The sequence below is a fragment of the Thalassophryne amazonica genome, chromosome 21, assembly GCF_902500255.1.
Source record: "Thalassophryne amazonica chromosome 21, fThaAma1.1, whole genome shotgun sequence".
NCBI lineage: Eukaryota > Metazoa > Chordata > Actinopteri > Batrachoidiformes > Batrachoididae > Thalassophryne > Thalassophryne amazonica.
In genome coordinates this window covers 24,089,726-24,108,089 of record NC_047123.1, presented here as the reverse complement: position 1 = coordinate 24,108,089, position 18,364 = coordinate 24,089,726, and the positions used below count along the sequence as shown (strand labels likewise).

The 18,364-nt window shown below is 40.5% G+C and overlaps 1 protein-coding gene across 1 annotated transcript in view; it reads left to right on the top strand.

The window, feature by feature from the left end:
* ptchd4 (patched domain containing 4) overlaps window positions 1–18,364 on the top strand; it is a 42,251-nt gene that overhangs the window by 12,112 nt on the left and 11,775 nt on the right. The window contains exon 2 of the mRNA XM_034162101.1: window positions 2,306–2,801. Coding sequence (XP_034017992.1) covers window positions 2,306–2,801 — 496 coding nt within the window. The remainder of the gene's footprint in view (window positions 1–2,305; window positions 2,802–18,364) is intronic.

The following is an 18,364-nucleotide window of genomic DNA, read 5'->3' as shown; positions in this document are numbered from 1 at the left end:
CCAGTTTGTAGTCAATATAAATATTAAATCACTTTTACAGCCAGTTTTCACTCAGGGGATGGATACATGAACATTCCCAAGTCACCGAATATGTCCTGGACTTAATTTATGTCAGTTTTACTTATTTTAAAGGACTTATAGAATGAGGCGTCATACTAAAATGCACCGCAGTGAAACAAATTTTCTTGAAATTAGAGGTGGATGAAGGTACCATGTTGACAGGACTATTGAATGCACATGGCAGGTTTTTTTTTTCTTTTCTTTTTTTTTTGCAGCCAATCAATATTCAAACACGCCATACTGATGCAATGTCTGGTATAAAGCACATTGCAATACATATCCAGAAATCAGGCAATTTATGGAAAAGCTTCATAACTTTACTGACTTCGACTTTTCCCCCCTTTCTTTTTGTCTTTTAAGGATGATTCACCTCAGTGTCTGAAGCATGTATAGTATTTATTTTAAGAATCTTGATTGTTGCTGGAAAAACAGTAGTATGACCCATTTTAATTTTATTTATTTATTTATTTATTTAGCGTTGAAGAATCCCCAAACTGAATCATTTTGGGGGAAAAGCTGCAATGGTGCCTGTGTGTTTGAAACGTTGGGTCCAGCAGTCTAATCACTGGTGCGGCGCCTGTATGTTGAAATGTTGGGCGCAGCAGTTTAACCACTGGTGCGGCGCGTGTACATTGAAACATTGGGTGTGGCAGTCTAATCACTGGCAACTGTGCGTTGAAACATTGGGCGCGGCAGCCTAAAAGTAAGTCCCTTCGGCTGCTCCCTTGTTTGCACTCGGAGTCGCCACAGCAAATCCAAGGTGGATCTGCATGTTGAATTGGCACAAGTTTTTACACCGGATGCCCTTCCTGACGCAACTCCACATTACATGAAGAAATGTGACAGGGGTGGGATTTGAACGCGGAACCTTCTGAACTGAAACCAAGCGCATTAACCACTTGGCCACCACCCCTGCTTTGGCCACCACCACTGCCAGCTGTGCGTTGAAACATTGAGCGCAGCAGTCTAATCACTGCCAACTGTGCGTTGAAACATTGGGCACAGCAGTCTAATCACTGCCAACTGTGCGTTGAAACATTGGGCGCAGCAGTCTAATCACTGCCAACTGTGCGTTGAAACATTGGGCGCAGCAGTCTAATCACTGCCAACTGTGCGTTGAAACATTGGGCGCAGCAGTCTAATCACTGCCAACTGTGCGTTGAAACATTGGGCGCAGCAGTCTAATCACTGCCAACTGTGCGTTGAAACGTTGAGCGCAGAAGTCTAATCACTACCAACTGTGCGTTGAAATGTTGAGCGTAGAAGTCTAATCACTGGCAACTGTGCGTTGAAACGTTGGGCGCAGCAGTCTAATCACTGCCAACTGTGCGTTAAAACATTGGGCGCAGCAGTCTAATCACTTCCAACTGTGCGTTGAAACATTGGGCGCAGCAGTCTAATCACTTCCAACTGTGCGTTGAAACATTGGGCGCAGCAGTCTAATCACTGGCAACTGTGCGTTGAAACGCTGAGCGCAGAAGTCTAATCACTACCAACTGTGCGTTGAAATGTTGAGCGCAGAAGTCTAATCACTGGCAACTGTGCGTTGAAACATTGAGCGCAGAAGTCTAATCACTGGCAACTGTGCGTTGAAACATTGAGCGCAGAAGTCTAATCACTGGCAACTGTGCATTGAAACATTGAGCGCAGAAGTCTAATCACTACCAACTGTGCGTTGAAACATTGAGCGCAGAAGTCTAATCACTGGCAACTGTGCGTTGAGACGTTGGGCGCGGCAGTCTAATCACTGGTGCGGCGCCTGTGCATTGAAACATTGGGCACAGCAGTCTAATCACTGGTGCGGCGCCTGTGCATTGAAGCGTTGAGTGCAGAAGTCTAATCACTGGCAACTATGCATTGAAACGTTGGGCACGGCAGTCTAACCACTGGTGCGGCGCCTGTGCGTTGAAACGTTGGGCACAGCAGTCTAATCACTGGTGCGGCAACTGTGAGTTGAAGCATTGAGTGCAGAAGTCTAATCACTGGCACCTATGCGTTGAAACATTGGGCGCGGCAGTCTAACCACTGGTGCGGCGCCTGTGCGTTGAAACGTTGAGCGCAGCAGTCTAATCACTGGTGCTGGTCTGTGTGTTTCCCTGTTGCTGTTCAAAGTAAAACACGTGCTTTGACAGTCATGACTGATGTTGAGCCAGAATCTTTGAAAACATGAGGAATGGTATTTATGGATGTTTTTCCTGCCGATGTCATAGCTAATCAGACTTCTCTCCATGGCCTTTCCTTGCAGGACGGCCGCGTATCCTTCATCGGCCACCAGCTGGGCGGGGTGTCTTTTTCACCCAACAGCCGTGACCAGCAGGTCAAGTTCGCCCGTGCTGTCCAGATCACATACTACCTCCGCAACCATGGACCTGTGGTGCAGGACGTCATCGCCGAGCGCTGGGAGAACGAGTTCTGTGCCCTGGTCAGTCGGTTGTCTACGGCTGAGGCGCCCCACGCGACGGACCAGCTCCACATCCAGTCGCTCACTTCCTTCAGTTTGTGGCGGGACTTCCACCAGACTGGCGTTTTGGCCAAGGGGGAGGTGCTGGTCAGCCTGGTGCTGGTGCTGCTGGCTGCCACCATCTCCAGCTCCATGCGGGACTGCCTGAGAGGGAAGCCATTCCTGGGCCTCCTGGGCGTTCTCACCATCTGCATCGCCAACGTGACAGCCGCGGGGATCTTCTTTATATCGGATGGAAAGTTCAACTCCACGCTGCTGGGGATCCCTTTCTTTGCTATGGGTCAGTGCGTCCTTTTCTGTGTGTGTTGGTGCTTTTATAACGGGATTATCAGGTGTCCACACTCGGTGTGGGTTGATTGTGGGATGGATTAGTTGACTTGTGATTACTTTTCCTCGGAGAGGCTGCCAAAGGTTTGCAGAGATTGTTGAACAGTGGTTTGTGTGCATGTTGGCGTTGTGGGTTTCTGTGATTTCACTTGGCGGTTGTTCAAGGATTCTCCTTAGCACTCTGTGCTTCAGGTGTTGTCAGTGCAGGAGCTTTAACAGACTATGAGCGTGCACATCAACCGTTATCAAAATTAAACACATATCGGAATAATATAGAGGCTGGGAGTCTCTGAAATGATTTCATAAAAGGAGAAACACCCACACACACACGCACACGCACACACTAATACAGAAATCGGTGGTGGTTTTGCATGATCGCCTGCTGTCGTATGTATAAGATTTTGGTGGCAGAATGGGATCATATGAATGATTGATAACATGGTAATCAATAATCTATCAGTATCTCATGACTGAAAACAACCAGATGCACCAAATTCCAACTAGTTCATCTTCATATGAGTATTCATGGACATGCAAAATTGGAAGTCCTTATGTGCATTTTCTTGCAAGTTATTGTCTTTAAAATTTTTGGACTCAGTCAAAAAATTGCTTCTGTCAGTTTATATCAATGATATTAATACCCCACAAGCTATGACCAGCAAAATAAATCTGTATAATTCTAGTGTTTGGGGTTGGATGAGCCTTCGAATCACATTTGATTGAAGTAACGTTGACACCGGGTCTCCTTAACTATATTCTACCGTATTACTTTTCTATAACAAAATGGACAAGGATTTTGCAATACAACTTGTAGGGCACTGAGAATGCATACCTCCCTCAAGGTTCAATATTCCACTGTTTACATTCCTGAAATTTTCCTTTGATCTCTTTCTTTTTTCTATTCAAAGAGAAAAATAGTCATGTAATCACTTCTCAAACATTTTTCAATCCTGATTGCTACCTTTTTGGCACTTATGGATGTTTCTGATTGTTCATCTTTGATTACTGATTTTTGATCCTGTCTGCTGACCTTTGATCTCCATGACTCAACTTTGATGCTGACACTTAATCTTGCTCATGCACCTATGATCCTGAACTTTGATGGTGATGACCCGAGATCTCCACTCCTGAACTGAGATCCTCACTGCTGAACATTGATGGTGATTATCCAAGATCCCTACTGCTGAACTTTGATTGTGATGATAGCTCTGTTATCATCATCAGGGAGGTTATGTTTTGAATGCAGAGGCTGTTTTTTAAGTCAAAGATCAAAGGCAAGAACCACCCCTTTGATCTTTGATCTATAAGCAGGAATCAGGATGAAACAGCGATTCTAACCTTCGATCCTGATTGTTGACTTAATCAGCTATTGTGATTGCAGGATCAAAGAACTGGGGATCAAAGATAAAAAAGTACAGACAGGGACCCGTGTCCTTTTGCGATGTTGACACAAAAATGTGAATAAAAACACAACATCCATGGTGGAAAATGATAAATACGGCTTGAAGTACTTTTGCTATAGTTGTGTTATTCTGGAATAATACAGTTTTACTAGTACCAATCACAATGAGCTGTATCGCTTCCCTTCCTCTCGCTCCATCTCTCCACTACAGTTTTTACTGCATTTCCTTTGCTGTGTGAAGTGATGGTCTGAAGCCGCCGACTCTCTGGGGTTTTGCGCTGCTGCGGGCGTTCAGCCGACATAACCGAAGTTTAACTAAGACTCGGAAAACAGAAGGAGGCCAGCTCGGCTCCTTGTGTGACCTCGACACAGCTGAGTGAGGGAGCTGGGATGTGGGTGGACCGAGGAGCAGGAGGCAAATGTTGATGAGGAAAAACATAATGTGTAGAGGAGAGCGAGCGGCCTAACGACATGTCCGATGTAAGGGAGCGGGAGGAGGTGGAGTGACGAGCGACAGAGAGGGAGAACTTGATTAAATCTGTAATTTCTTGTGTCAGGACCTCACAGGAAGCAGATGTTCTCCCTCCTCTTGGGAGTGTCTGACTGAAACACACCCCAACACTAGATCAACGTCACATCACACCACGCAGACAGAAAATGGACTGTCTTTTTTCTTCTCCTACAATACCTAATCTACAGTGGCAGTGTGGCGCCCCCTGCAGACACGTCAGTTTTTGATATGGCTTCCTAACTGGGCCATACTAAAATACGAAATGGGGACTGATAATCATGAAATGGGGGTAAAATGTAACGAAATGGAGCAGAGTGAACCAGACTCACTCCAAATAAGTACTTTAATTGTTTTTTGGCTTTTGTGTTTTTTGTGAGATGCACTCAGTACATGTATTAGGGGGCAGGTGCGCCATCTGGCTTTCAAGAGATGAAACTTGGGTCAATGAGTCAGTCTGCTGCATTTTGTTAAGTTTTACCCCCATTTTGTTATTACCAGTCCCCATTTCGCCCCATTTTGCTAAAAAAAAATGAAATAAAAGTACTTAATTGAATCATATTTGAAGTCAGTCTGCTCCATTTCGCTACGTTTTACCCCCGTTTTGTTATTAAAAGTCCCCATTTCATTCCATTACCACATCATGCCACAGCTACATGTTGGCCCGGTGTGAAAGGGGCTTCAACCTGCAGGGGAGCAGTGCAGCCGTGCTACACAACGGGAAAGGTAGAGTAACTATTTTGACATGGTGGCCTCCAGGAGGGGGCCCCCTCCTGGAGGCCACCATGTCAAAATAGTTACTCCCATGTAGATATTACAGGTTCATTGAATGTACAGATGGTTATGAATGCTCCATTACATTTCTGCTAATAAACACTAGGGATGGGTATTGATAAGATTTTAGCGATATCGATGCCATTATCGATTCTGCTTATCGATCCGATTCCTTATTGATTCCCTTATCGATACCTCTTGTGAATTTTGTACTAAAAGTAGGCTTTACGGGTTTTCTATGTATTTCATTGAGTCTTAAAGTAAATAAATATGAAATTGGTCACTGTATCCTTGATCTCTGGACATAAATAAAAATAAACAAAAGGGTTTTTCACTTTGAATTTATTAATTCCGAATGGCCTCTATCGTTCTAACTTGACTAGCAGAGAGCCGCGCAGCGTTTGGAGCTGTGTGAACAGAACAGAGGAATTATGGACCCGCTGCAGGGTCTGTAATCAATGTAGAGAAATGATCATTTTCCTGACAAACACCCCCTAAAACAACGGCCACTCTGAAGGACCGATAACGGAATCGTTAAGCAAAAAGCTTATTAATGTCAGTGGATCGAATCATTTCTTAACGATACCTGAAAGGAACCGGTTCTCGATACCATCCCCAATAAACACCTCTAAATCCTACACACTGTAGCTTTAAAGGTTCACTCAGATTATTTTGTTTGTTTGAAATGGGGGGAAATTGCCTGACAGAATACACAATATTCAAAATAGTTCATCTTTACAAAGTTACGGCCGGTATGGATGAGGTTTCACATTAGGCATCCTCAAAGTCCCACAATTCTGTGACAGCTCATAAATCAAACCTTAGATAATTCATATTTTCCAGTTTCAGTATATATGATTTTTTGTGTGTGTGTGTATGTGTTATTAGCGTTTGTATCACTTCAGTTTGGACCACAGCAATTTTTAGAGTTTATTACCTAAAAATGCTGCTTTTCTGTCACATTCAGTTTTCTGTTTCAGTGCCTGATTTGTTGAATCCACCTTTTTGCCTGTGTATTTTATTTTCCAGCACACATGCATGTTCATTCCTGCAGGGATGAGAGAAAGACAATGGATGTGTGTAAATTTATGAAACATATTATTGCTTGATATGAGATTCAATCTGTCCCCAAAGGACACTTGCCCAAAACAGTTAAAGTTACTGCAGATCACAATACAAAGCTCCATTTTAACAATAAATTCTGTCACATTTACAAGATAGCTCACATTTATTTGCACATTTATCTTGCACCATTATTTTTACGTTATTTATTTTTACTTGTTTGATGCTACATTAATGTGCTCCCAGTCTGATCAGCACCATGGACAGCTCACAGGGAAATGTGTGTTTACAAAAAAAATTAATCACGGATATGACTCTCCAGAGCACTTATTACCTTGGAACACGGCCCCGATCTGTGTCGTATAAAAGCAGAACAATCTATTTCAGGTCACCTGTGATCATGAATGAAAGAAAAACAGCGTGATGACATGAAAATTAAAGTCTGACTCACTGCAGCATTGCCTTCCCGCTGACTTGGTGGCTTTACAAATAAATTACGAGATATTCATTGAAACATGCATTTTGTGTTACAGTACTGTATTTGAAGAAAAAACAAAACAGAAACACAACTGTCTTGCCGACCAAAACTGCACAAGCGTATTGTGATTTATGGGTCAATGGGTCAGGTATGCATTCAAAACTCAAAATTGGAAGGTTCCTAATTTATGGAGATCAAATATTGGTGATTTTGTAGATAGTTTTAAGAGAAGGGACATGAAAAACCAGCTCGTGCTGGACAAAAAAAATTATGGATGCCAGGGTATAATAAACCACAATAAAATGGTAAAATCTGTGGGCTTTCAAGGGTCATGAAGAAATTCAATGACACTAATTTGGGATATTCAGCTCATATTTGGTGAAAATCCAATCAGTTTTGTTCAAAATGTCATCAGCACAAGAATTCAATACTGTTCCATAAAGTGGGCAGTCCCTAGAGGCTATTCCTGAAACTTGATCGTGCTCAAATTTAATCTCATCTGATATGCCCTCATCCGGGATGTCTGGTTCAAATTAACTGAAAATCTGACCTGTTTTGTTCAAGTTATCATAGCCACAAGAATCAATACGAGTTTGGTTATTAGAGTTTTTTTTTTTCCTGAAACTAAATCATGCTGATATTCAAAGTGACCCAAAATACAATAGCTTAGGATGCCTAGTTCAAATTTAGTGGAATTCTGTAAAACTATATTCAAGTTATCTTGGTGTAAAGTTATGAGGGCATGGTTGTAATGTGATGGATGTATTGACAGGGTGGGTTTCTATGGAAGTAAATCTGTGCCATCAGAGTTTCAATTTCAGTTTATTTTCATTTATATGGCGCCAAATCACAACAAAGTTGCCTCAAGGCGCTTCACACAAGTAAGATTTGAGTTTGAATTTTAAAGATTGAATTTTTTTAGCATCAAAATCAGAGTTTGAAGTTGAATTTCTAAGGTTGAATTTGTTTAGCATCAAAATATTCAGCCTTAAAAACTAATAAATAAATAAATAAAAACCTTAAAAAAATTCTACCTAAAAAAAAAAAAAAAAAATTAAACCTCAAAAAAACTCAACCTAAAAAATTTCAACCTAAAATAAAATTCAGCCTAAAAAAATTCAACCACAAAAAATAGAAAAACAGGGAGCAGCAATCGATCCCTGTCTCAGTCATCCAGCCAATCGTGTTTTGCTCCATTGGTCATGTGACACTGAGATCAAATCAAAAGAAGAAGAACACGTGATTAAATTGCTGAACGTTGAATGATTGAGACAGAGATCGATTCCTTCTCCCTGCTTTTCTATTTTTTGAGGTTGAAATATTTTTTTGAGATAGAAATTTTTTGAGGTTGAAGTTTTTGAAGCTGAATATTTTGATGCTAAACAAATTCAACCTTAGAAATTCAACTTCAGAGTCTGATTTTGGTTGCTAAAAACAATTCAACAGCAGGAGATGGTAAAATCACAAGTCAGAATTTCAATACATCCACTTGGGAAATGATTCACAATATTAATACCAGCATTTTGGCATCAAAATTAATCCTATATCTTGAAAATAACCCCCCACCCCTTGAATGTAACAAAGTATGGTCTATTTTCAATTATCTGGCTATTCCGCTTTGTGTAAAGTTTGTCCATGCTCTTCAAAAACTTTATAAACACAATTCTTTCACAAAGGTTTTATTTCAGTCACACTGTGTGAATAACAGAACTTAGGAGGAGGCCATGCTCTTCAAAAACTTTAAAAACATAAACCATTGTCAAAGGTTTTATCAAATTCTTTATCCTGAGATCTTGTTTTTGGCTTGGCCATGACACGTGATTTACTACAACTTGCCATGTTGTGACTTGAAATTACATGTGTAATTGCATGATTACTGTAATAATATCAGTACTTGTGTAGCTTTTGTGACTTCTCTAAAACAAGTACTACCAAGTCAGGAGCATTATATATCATAAATTTGAATGTTGTGTTCAATGCAGGGTTCATCAAAACTAATCATGAAGTCAAAACAGTTACATTCTAATATTTCAAAAGATGTTAAAATTACAGTATATATATTGCAGTTTTCTTTTTTGCATGGGATGGGGGGGGTTTGTCATGGCAGATACCCACTTCCTATATGAAATATCTCCCAAATTACACAATGCACAATCTCTGAAGTGGATGTAAGCATATTTGAAAAAAAATATATATATTTCCTACCATTACCACCTCCTGCTAAATTCAACCTTAAAAATTCTAATTCAAACTCTGATGGCACAGATTTACTTCCACAGGTTCCTGTGTTCCCCTTCTGGCAAGTGGGGCATCGATCTTAAAGTGCAGACTTCAGTATAAACCTGCACAGTATTTCAGTGATGTCAATAAAAAAGCATCCAGGGACAGAAAAAAGCATTTTCTCTCCTCCCAAGTGGAATTTGGCTTTTGGGTGTAAAAGCAGCGTGATGGTTTCTCTTTATCTGTTGCATCAAAGTCTCCTTTCACACTGAGATAAAAACCAATCCATTTTTCTCTTTGAACAGTTTAAACTGTCATCTCTTGCCTTTAAATCACACAGGAGAGGAAAAGCTTCACCTGGTAGGTCCACGGACCCTTTTTATTTATTATTATTGTTTAGTATTATGAAGAAGAAGGTTCCTTGTGTCTCCTCCTGTCTGTCTTCCATATTGGCTCAGGGTGAGCCAATTACTGCTGAGCGGAGCTTGTCACTCTGTTTTCTCTGTGGGTTTGTGATGCTTGTTAAAAGTGTAAAAACAGGCAAAAAGCAAAAAAAAAAAAAAAAAAAGCAGAAATCATGAAACCTGCACTCTGGAGCATCAGAGCAAAAATCACAGCTTTTAACTTTTCTAACTCTTCTCTCACTCCCTCACAGCAAGTTTTAATTGGTAACATTGACCTCTTTGAACATTGTATTTTATGTGGTTGCGGTATGAAGGAGCACGTGTTTCTTTGTGACTGTGTCGGATTACAGAGATAAAACTTTAATTGCAAAGATGAAAAAAACAAGATGAATCGCAAATTAATTGCAAACTGTTTTTGATCATTAATCTGTATATTAAAAGCCAAATGGCCTCTGTGTGTGTGTGCGTGTGTGTGTATAACTTCGATCACGGACAAACTGGGGAGAGCTGACATTTGCCGTTTGGTATGTTTATGTATTTTGGGTCAAGGATGAACGCCGCCAAAATGGAACATTGATAGGACTAATATTTTTTGGAGAAACTACGGTTAGTGTAACAACAGTGAACAATGGACATTGATAATTACATTCTGGACTCACACACCATTCCAAGTCATTATAGAAACTTTGCACAATTTATTACCACCCTTAAGAATGTCATCTACCTAGTTTTATAAATATTACCCAATCTAGAGCTCATGGATCCCCACGGGCAATGCGCTAGTTATTAATTATTTATTTTAAGTGTTTATTATTATTATTATCTGATTTCATCTTCTTAAATGTTAATATTCTGTGGTTTCTTAAAACAAAAATCACTGACACACATACATATGTGTGTTTATATATATATATATATATGTAGTCTCATGGCATGTCGTGATTCAGCAGCACAAAATATACATTAATCTATTGGTTTGTCATATTGTCACGAAAAGTGCCAAATTTTCGTCATGGGAGCACAAATTTATTCTAATTAATTCCATGACGGGTGCACGTAATTAAAAGTGCAGTGGTGGGGTCGGGGGTGGTTATGGTAAGGGTTAGGGGAAGGAGTAGGGTTAGTAATAGTGAGTTTAAAAAAAAAGCCATGAAAATTTGAATATTTTCATGATGGAAGGACAAAAAAAAATGAGGCTGGGCTGATTTTATATATATATTATATATATATATATACACGAGGGCTGTCAATGAAGTATAGGTCCTTTTTATTTTTTTCAAAAACTATATGGATTTCATTCATATGTTTTTACATCAGACATGCTTGAACCCTCGTGCGCATGCGTGAGTTTTTCCACGCCTGTCGGTGACGTCATTCGCCTGTGAGCACTCCTTGTGGGAGGAGTCGTCCAGCCCCTCGTCGGAATTCCTTTGTCTGAGAAGTTGCTGAGAGACTGGCGCTTTGTTTGATCAGAATTTTTTCTAAACCTGTGAGACACATCGAAGTGGACACGGTTCGAAAAATTAAGCTGGTTTTCGGTGAAAATTTTAACGGCTGATGAGAGATTTTGAGGTGATACTGTCGCTTTAAGGACTTCCCACGGTGCGAGACGTCGCTCAGCGCTCTCAGGCGCCGTCATCAGCCTGTTTCAAGCTGAAAACCTCCACATTTCAGGTTCTATTGACCCAGGACGTCGTGAGAGAACAGAGAAGTTTCAGAAGAAGTCGGTTTTCAGCATTTTATCCGGATATTCCACTGTTAAAGTAGATTTTTTTTAATGAAAGACGTGCGGACGGGTCCGCGCGTCGGGACGCAGCCGGTGCGGAGCGGCGGCACAGGAAAAACACCTCCGTGTTGATAACCATTTGTAAAATCCAGGCGGCTTTTGATGGCTTTCAGTGGAGTGAGTATATGAGAAATTGTTTAACAGCTGGACATGTTCCAACTTGTCCTTAAGGCTTCCAACGGAGGTGTTTTTCCTGTGGCGGAGCGTCGCAGCGGCTGCGAGCCGACGCTGCAATCCGTCCGCACGTCTTTCATTAAAAAAAATCTCCTTTAACAGTGGAATATCCGGATAAAATACTGAAACCGACTTCTTGTGAAACTTCTCTGTTCTCTCACGACGTCCTGGATCAATAGAGCCTGAAATGTGGAGGTTTTCAGCTTGAAACAGGCTGACAAGGCGCCTGGGAGCGCTGCGCGACGTCTCGCTCCGTGGGAAGTCCTTAAAGCGACAGTATCACCTCAAAATCTCTCATCAGCCGTTAAAATTTTCACGGAAAACCAGCTTAATTTTTCGAACCGTGTCCAATTCGATGTGTCTCACAGGTTTAGAAAAAAGTTTGATCAAACAAAGCGCCAGTCTCTCAGCAACTTCTCAGACAAAGGAATTCCAACTAGGGGCTGGACGACTCCTCCCACAAGCAGTGCTCACAGGCAAATGACGTCACCGACAGGCGTGGAAAAACTCATGCATGCGCACGAGGGTTCAAGCATGTCTGACGTAAAAACATATGAATGAAATCCATATAGTTTTTGAAAAAAATTAAAAGGACCTATACTTTATTGACAGACCTCGTATATATATATATATATATATATATATATATATATATATATATATATATATATATACACTCAACAAAAATATAAACGCAACACTTTTGGTTTTGCTCCCATTTTGTATGAGATGAAATCAACGATCTAAAACTTTTTCCACATACACAATATCACCATTTCCCTCAAATATTGTTCACAAACCAGTCTAAATCTGTGATAGTGAGCACTTCTCCTTTGCTGAGATAATCCATCCCACCTCACAGGTGTGCCATACCAAGATGCTGATTAGACACCATGATTAGTGCACAGGTGTGCCTTAGACTGTCCACAATAAAAGGCCACTCTGAAAGGTGCAGTTTTGTTTTATTGGAGGGGGGATACCAGTCAGTATCTGGTGTGACCACCATTTGCCTCATGCAGTGCAACACATCTCCTTCGCATCATCCGTGAAGAGAACACCTCTCCAACGTGCCAAACGGCAGCGAATGTGAGCATTTGCCCACTCAAATCGGTTACGACGACGAACTGGAGTCAGGTCGAGACCCCAATGAGGACGACGAGCATGCAGATGAGCTTCCCTGAGACAAGTTTCTGACAGTTTGTGCAGAAATTCTTTGGTTATGCAAACCGATTGTTTCAGCAGCTGTCCGAGTGGCTGGTCTCAGACGATCTTGGAGGTGAACATGCTGGATGTGGAGGTCCTGGGCTGGTGTGGTTACACGTGGTCTGCGGTTGTGAGGCTGGTTGGATGTACTGCCAAATTCTCTGAAACACCTTTGGAGACGGCTTATGGTAGAGAAATGAACATTCAATACACGAGCAACAGTTCTGGTTGACATTCCTGCTGTCAGCATTCCAATTGCACACTCCTTCAAATCTTGCGACATCTGTGGCATTGTGCTGTGTGATAAAACTGCACCTTTCAGAGTGGCCTTTTATTGTGGGCAGTCTAAGGCACACCTGTGCACTAATCATGGTGTCTAATCAGTATCTTGATATGGCACACCTGTGAGGTGGGATGGATTATCTCAGCAAAGAAGTGCTCACTATCACAGATTTAGACTGGTTTGTGAACAATATTTGAGAGAAATGGTGATATTGTGTATGTGGAAAAAGTTTTAGATCTTTGAGTTCATCTCATACAAAATGGGAGCAAAACCAAAAGTGTTGCGTTTATATTTTTGTTAAGTGTATATACACACACACAGTAGTGTTCAGAATAATAGTAGTGCTATGTGACTAAAAAGATTAATCCAGGTTTTGAGTATATTTCTTATTGTTACATGGGCAACAAGGTACCAGTAGGTAGATTCTCACAAATCCAACAAGACCAAGCATTCATGATATGCACACTCTTAAGGCTATGAAATTGGGCTATTAGTAAAAAAAAAGTAGAAAAGGGGGTGTTCACAATAATAGTAGCATCTGCTGCTGATGCTACAAACTCAAAACTATTATGTTTAAACTGCTTTTTTTTTTTTTAGCAATCCTGTGAATCACTAAACTAGTATTTAGTTGTATAACCACAGTTTTTCATGATTTCTTCACATCTGCAAGATGTGAAGAATCATTTACTAGTGTGCTTGGGGTCATTGTCTTGTTGAAACACCCATTTCAAGGGCATGTCCTCTTCCACATAAGGGAACATGACCTCTTCAAGTATTTTGACATATCCAAACTGATCCATGATACCTGGTATGCGAAATATAGGCCCAACACCATAGTAGGAGAAACATGCCCATATCATGATGCTTGCACCACCATGCTTCACTGTCTTCACTGTGAACTGTGGCTTGAATTCAGAGTTTGGGGGTCGTCTCACAAACCGTCTGCGGCCCTTGGACCCAAAAAGAACAATTTTACTCTCATCAGTCCACAAAATATTCCTCCATTTCTCTTTAGGCCAGTTGATGTGTTCTTTGGCAAATTGTAACCTCTTCTGCACGTCTTTTATTTAACAGAGGGACTTTGCGGGGGATTCTTGCAAATAAATTAGCTTCACACAGGCATCTTCTAACTGTCACAGCACTTACAGGTAACTCCAGACTGTCTTTGATCATCCTGGAGCTGATCAATGGGTGAGCCTTTGCCATTCTGGTTATTCTTCTATCCATTTTGATGGTTGTTTTCCGTTTTCTTCCACGTGTCTGTTTTTTTTTTTTTTTTTGTCCATTTTAAAGCATTGGAGATCATTGCAGATGAACAGCCAATACTTTTTTGCACGTGCGTATAGGTTTTCCCCTTTCCAATCAACTTTTTAATCAAACTACACTGTTCTTCTGAACAATGTCTTGAACGTCCCATTTTCCTCAGGCTTTCAAAGAGAAAAGCATGTTCAACAGGTGCTGGCTTCATCCTTAAATAGGGGACACCTGATTAACACCTGTTTGTTCCACAAAACTGATGAACTCACTGACCGAATGCCACACTACTATTATTGTGAACACCCCCTTTTCTACTTTTTTTTATTAATAGCCCAGTTTCATAGTCTTAAGAGTGTGCATATCATGAATACTTTGTCTTGTTGGATTTGTGAGAATCTACTGAATCTACTGGTATCTTGTTTCCCATGTAACAATAAGAAATATACTCAAAACCTGGATTAATCTTTTTAGTCACATAGCACTACTATTTTCTCTGTCTTTATGACAGCCACATTCTCACATTCCACTTCTATCACCCCCCCCCCCCCAATAAGTGCAGCTATGATTCTATCAAAAATGGCAGCATTATTATGTTCCTGCAACCACAATCAATACGGTGTGGTACCGGCCCAACTGGGCTGACTCACAGTAACAGCAGTGATATGTAGGAGCTTGTTATTTTCCAGTCAAGCAGAACACAGGTAAGGGTGTTCTCCCGCTCTCTCTCAAGCGGGAGATATTTCACAGACAAGTCATTTCTATTCCTCCAGTCTCATGGCTACCACCAGCCTTGACTCAGTTTCAGTCGACCGAAAACGTGCAAGACATCCTAAGTGTCAAGTTCACTTCAGAATAACGAGGTTGTGTAGCACTCAGTGTGTGTATGCTCAGGCAGCTAAAAGTTTCTTTAAAATCAGGGGAAATTCTACTTGTGGAGAAGAGATCCTGGAAATGAGATCCAAATAGTGCAGCAGTTAACAGAATATTTACAGAATTTACAGAATATTTTCAAATGGTGACACAAGCACCAAAACTGGCACAAATACTCCACTTGAATTTTCAATAGGTGGCCAGGTAGGGGTCAAAATTTAAAAATGCTGCAATCATATTGAACGCTATACCACATTATTTGCCTGAACATAAATACTCCAAAAAGGTATAGTTTGGACTATCTATGACTGAATGTTATGGACTTAACAAAAGTCAGGGATCAAAAGTTAAAGTTGTTTCAAATATTGTAAAATGTGATGCAAATTATTGGTTGAGTTAACAGGGTTTTAAAAAGGAATAGTTTGCATCATGTGTCATGCTTAGTTATCACATTACATTACATTATGTCACGTCATAGAATCCAATGGACGTCAACACTGTTTGAGCTTTACTTTGCAGACCAAACACAACACACTCAAAACTATTCCATTTATTAATCCTATTGGTTAAACCAATAATTTGCACCACTTTTTTTTTCTTTTTTTTTTTTACCAAAATTGGAGCAACTTTAATTGCTGACCCCTGTACAAACTGAAATTGACCTTTGTCACCTTTCTTAATGTTTTTGCCCCATAACTCCTGAACATGCAGTCATAGATAGTCCAAACTATACCTTTTTGGAATCTTTGTGATCAGACACATAATGTGGTATAGCTTTCATTATGATTGGAACATTTTGAAATTTTGACCCCTGTGCAATTCTTCAACTGACCCCTACTTTACCGTCTATTGAAAATTCAAATTCAAGTGGATTTTTCAAAAGATTAATGTCTAAGGAGTATGTGTGCCAAGTTTGGTGCTTGTTTCCAGAAATGAACAATTGTTACAGTTATCTGCTCCGCTAAAACTGTGAAGCCTCATTCCCGCTTCACCTCGGTGCCCCAGACAGAACCGTGCCCCAGACAGAGGTGGCCGCCATTCCCGTTCCATTGATGAAGCTTAGACTCCTTCCATCCACCGCACCGATAATATTCATTCTGTTTATTTTTACCATAAGAACCTATAAAACGATGTTGGTGTTTGACCACAGGTCACGGTGGGGTTGTGTTCTGCTCCATTCCGCCCCCCGCCATTAGCCCTTCCTCTTAACGAGCGTTTGATTAATAATCAGAGCCACTTTTAAACGAGTCGCCGAGCAGGTGTGTCGGCCTTTTGGGGGTAATTTGTTTTTTAACTGCACATCTAGCAGGATGTGGGTTCTCAGAAGGAGTTAAACATAGCAACAAACTGCAGACAGGTCTTGAATTTTTAATGCCTAAAAAAAACAAAAAAAAAAAAACTTTTCTTCACTGCCTCGTGCATATTTCTTGGGAATGCATATTTTTTTTATTGTGCATGAAATCAACTCACATCAAAGCTTTTAAAAGTTGCTTTTTCCGCCTCATGTTGCGGTGGGTTTTCCTTGACAGCTGTGCAAAAGATTAACAACACATGGAAAAGAATATTTAGAAAACTGACACGCGCGCGCACACACACACACACACACACACACACACACACACACACACACACACACACACACACACACACACACACACACACAAAGAAATTTGGCTGGTTTGTGCTTGTGGCTAGAACCTTAGGTGCCCTCTGTCATTTGATGTCTTTGATCTGGATGGATGACTTCACTTAATGACAATTAATTCTCCAATTAATAAACTGTTCTTTGAGTTTTGTGCTCAAATTCCTCCACAGCTAAGTGCCACAAAAAAGGCGAAATAGCAGAAATATAGACTTATAACTGAGTTTAATTCAACATAACCAGAAGGGATGAGCAGATTTTAAAAATTAAATAAATAAAAGACAATTATTAACAAGCAAAATTAAAATGCCTCTCTTAATGTGTAGCTTACCACAAAAGAGCTCATGATCTAGATGTTATGTGATCTGGATGTTATTTGATTCATTTAATTATAGGATCAAAGTAATTAAGATCAAAGCTTGCCAGTCAGGATCAAAGATTGATAACATGATCGAAAGCAATTAAGCATGATCAGAGTTTCACAAACAAGATACAAGGTTAGCAATTTGGATCAAAGATCAGTGTTTGGAGTCAAAGGTTAGCAATCGGAAGCAAAGTCTGATGATCTGGATCAAAGGTATCACAGATGCGTGATCAGGAATAAAGACTAGAATCACAGAATAATAATTAAAGGATTAAAAGTGAGTGTTCAGGATTCCTCATCCATAGATCTGGTGTGCAAATTCATTTTTGTTCAGAGGTGATCCACAAGAGGTGACTCAGGACTGGATCAAATTCTTCACTTAGACTGAAGCGAACTACACTGGGCAGAGGTGTGTGCTCTACTGAAGCCCTTCTTAGGATCAATGTGTTCACTTATAAGCAGCTTTTTAATGTTATATTTGGTTTAGGAAATCTTAACAAGTTAGATATCAGGAGTATCATGAGTTGAAGTGGAGAGAAACTGATGCAAATACTGATTTAGATACAGGGGCGTAGCCAGGAAATCCTTTGGGGAGGGGCGGGGGAGCTGGCACTGTTTACATGTCAGCATAGTGATATTTTTTCCACCAAATTTCTTAACCAAATACTTCCCACTTTGCCTATTTAGAAATTTGTTCATTCAGCCTTTCAACATTTAATCAAGTGGGGGGGTTTTTTCAAATCAATGAAACATTTTGTGACACAATTGAGTTTTTTTTTTTGTTTGTTTGTTTTTTTGTTTGTTTGTTTTGTTTTTCCTTCAGAGTATGGCAAAGTCTTTTCAGTGTCGTGATTATGTGTGAAATATTTCAGGAGGGTTTAAAACCTGAAACTTAACATCCACACCCATTTTTAGATGCATTGTTTTTCGCTCGTGTGTGTGTGTGTGTGTGTGTGTGTGTGTGTGTGTGTGTGTGTGTGTGTGTGTGTGTGTGTGTGTGTGTGTGTGTGTGTGTGTGTGTGTGTGTGTACAAGATAACTCCAAAATGGCTCCACAGATTTCCTTCAAACTTGATTGGACATGACTTGG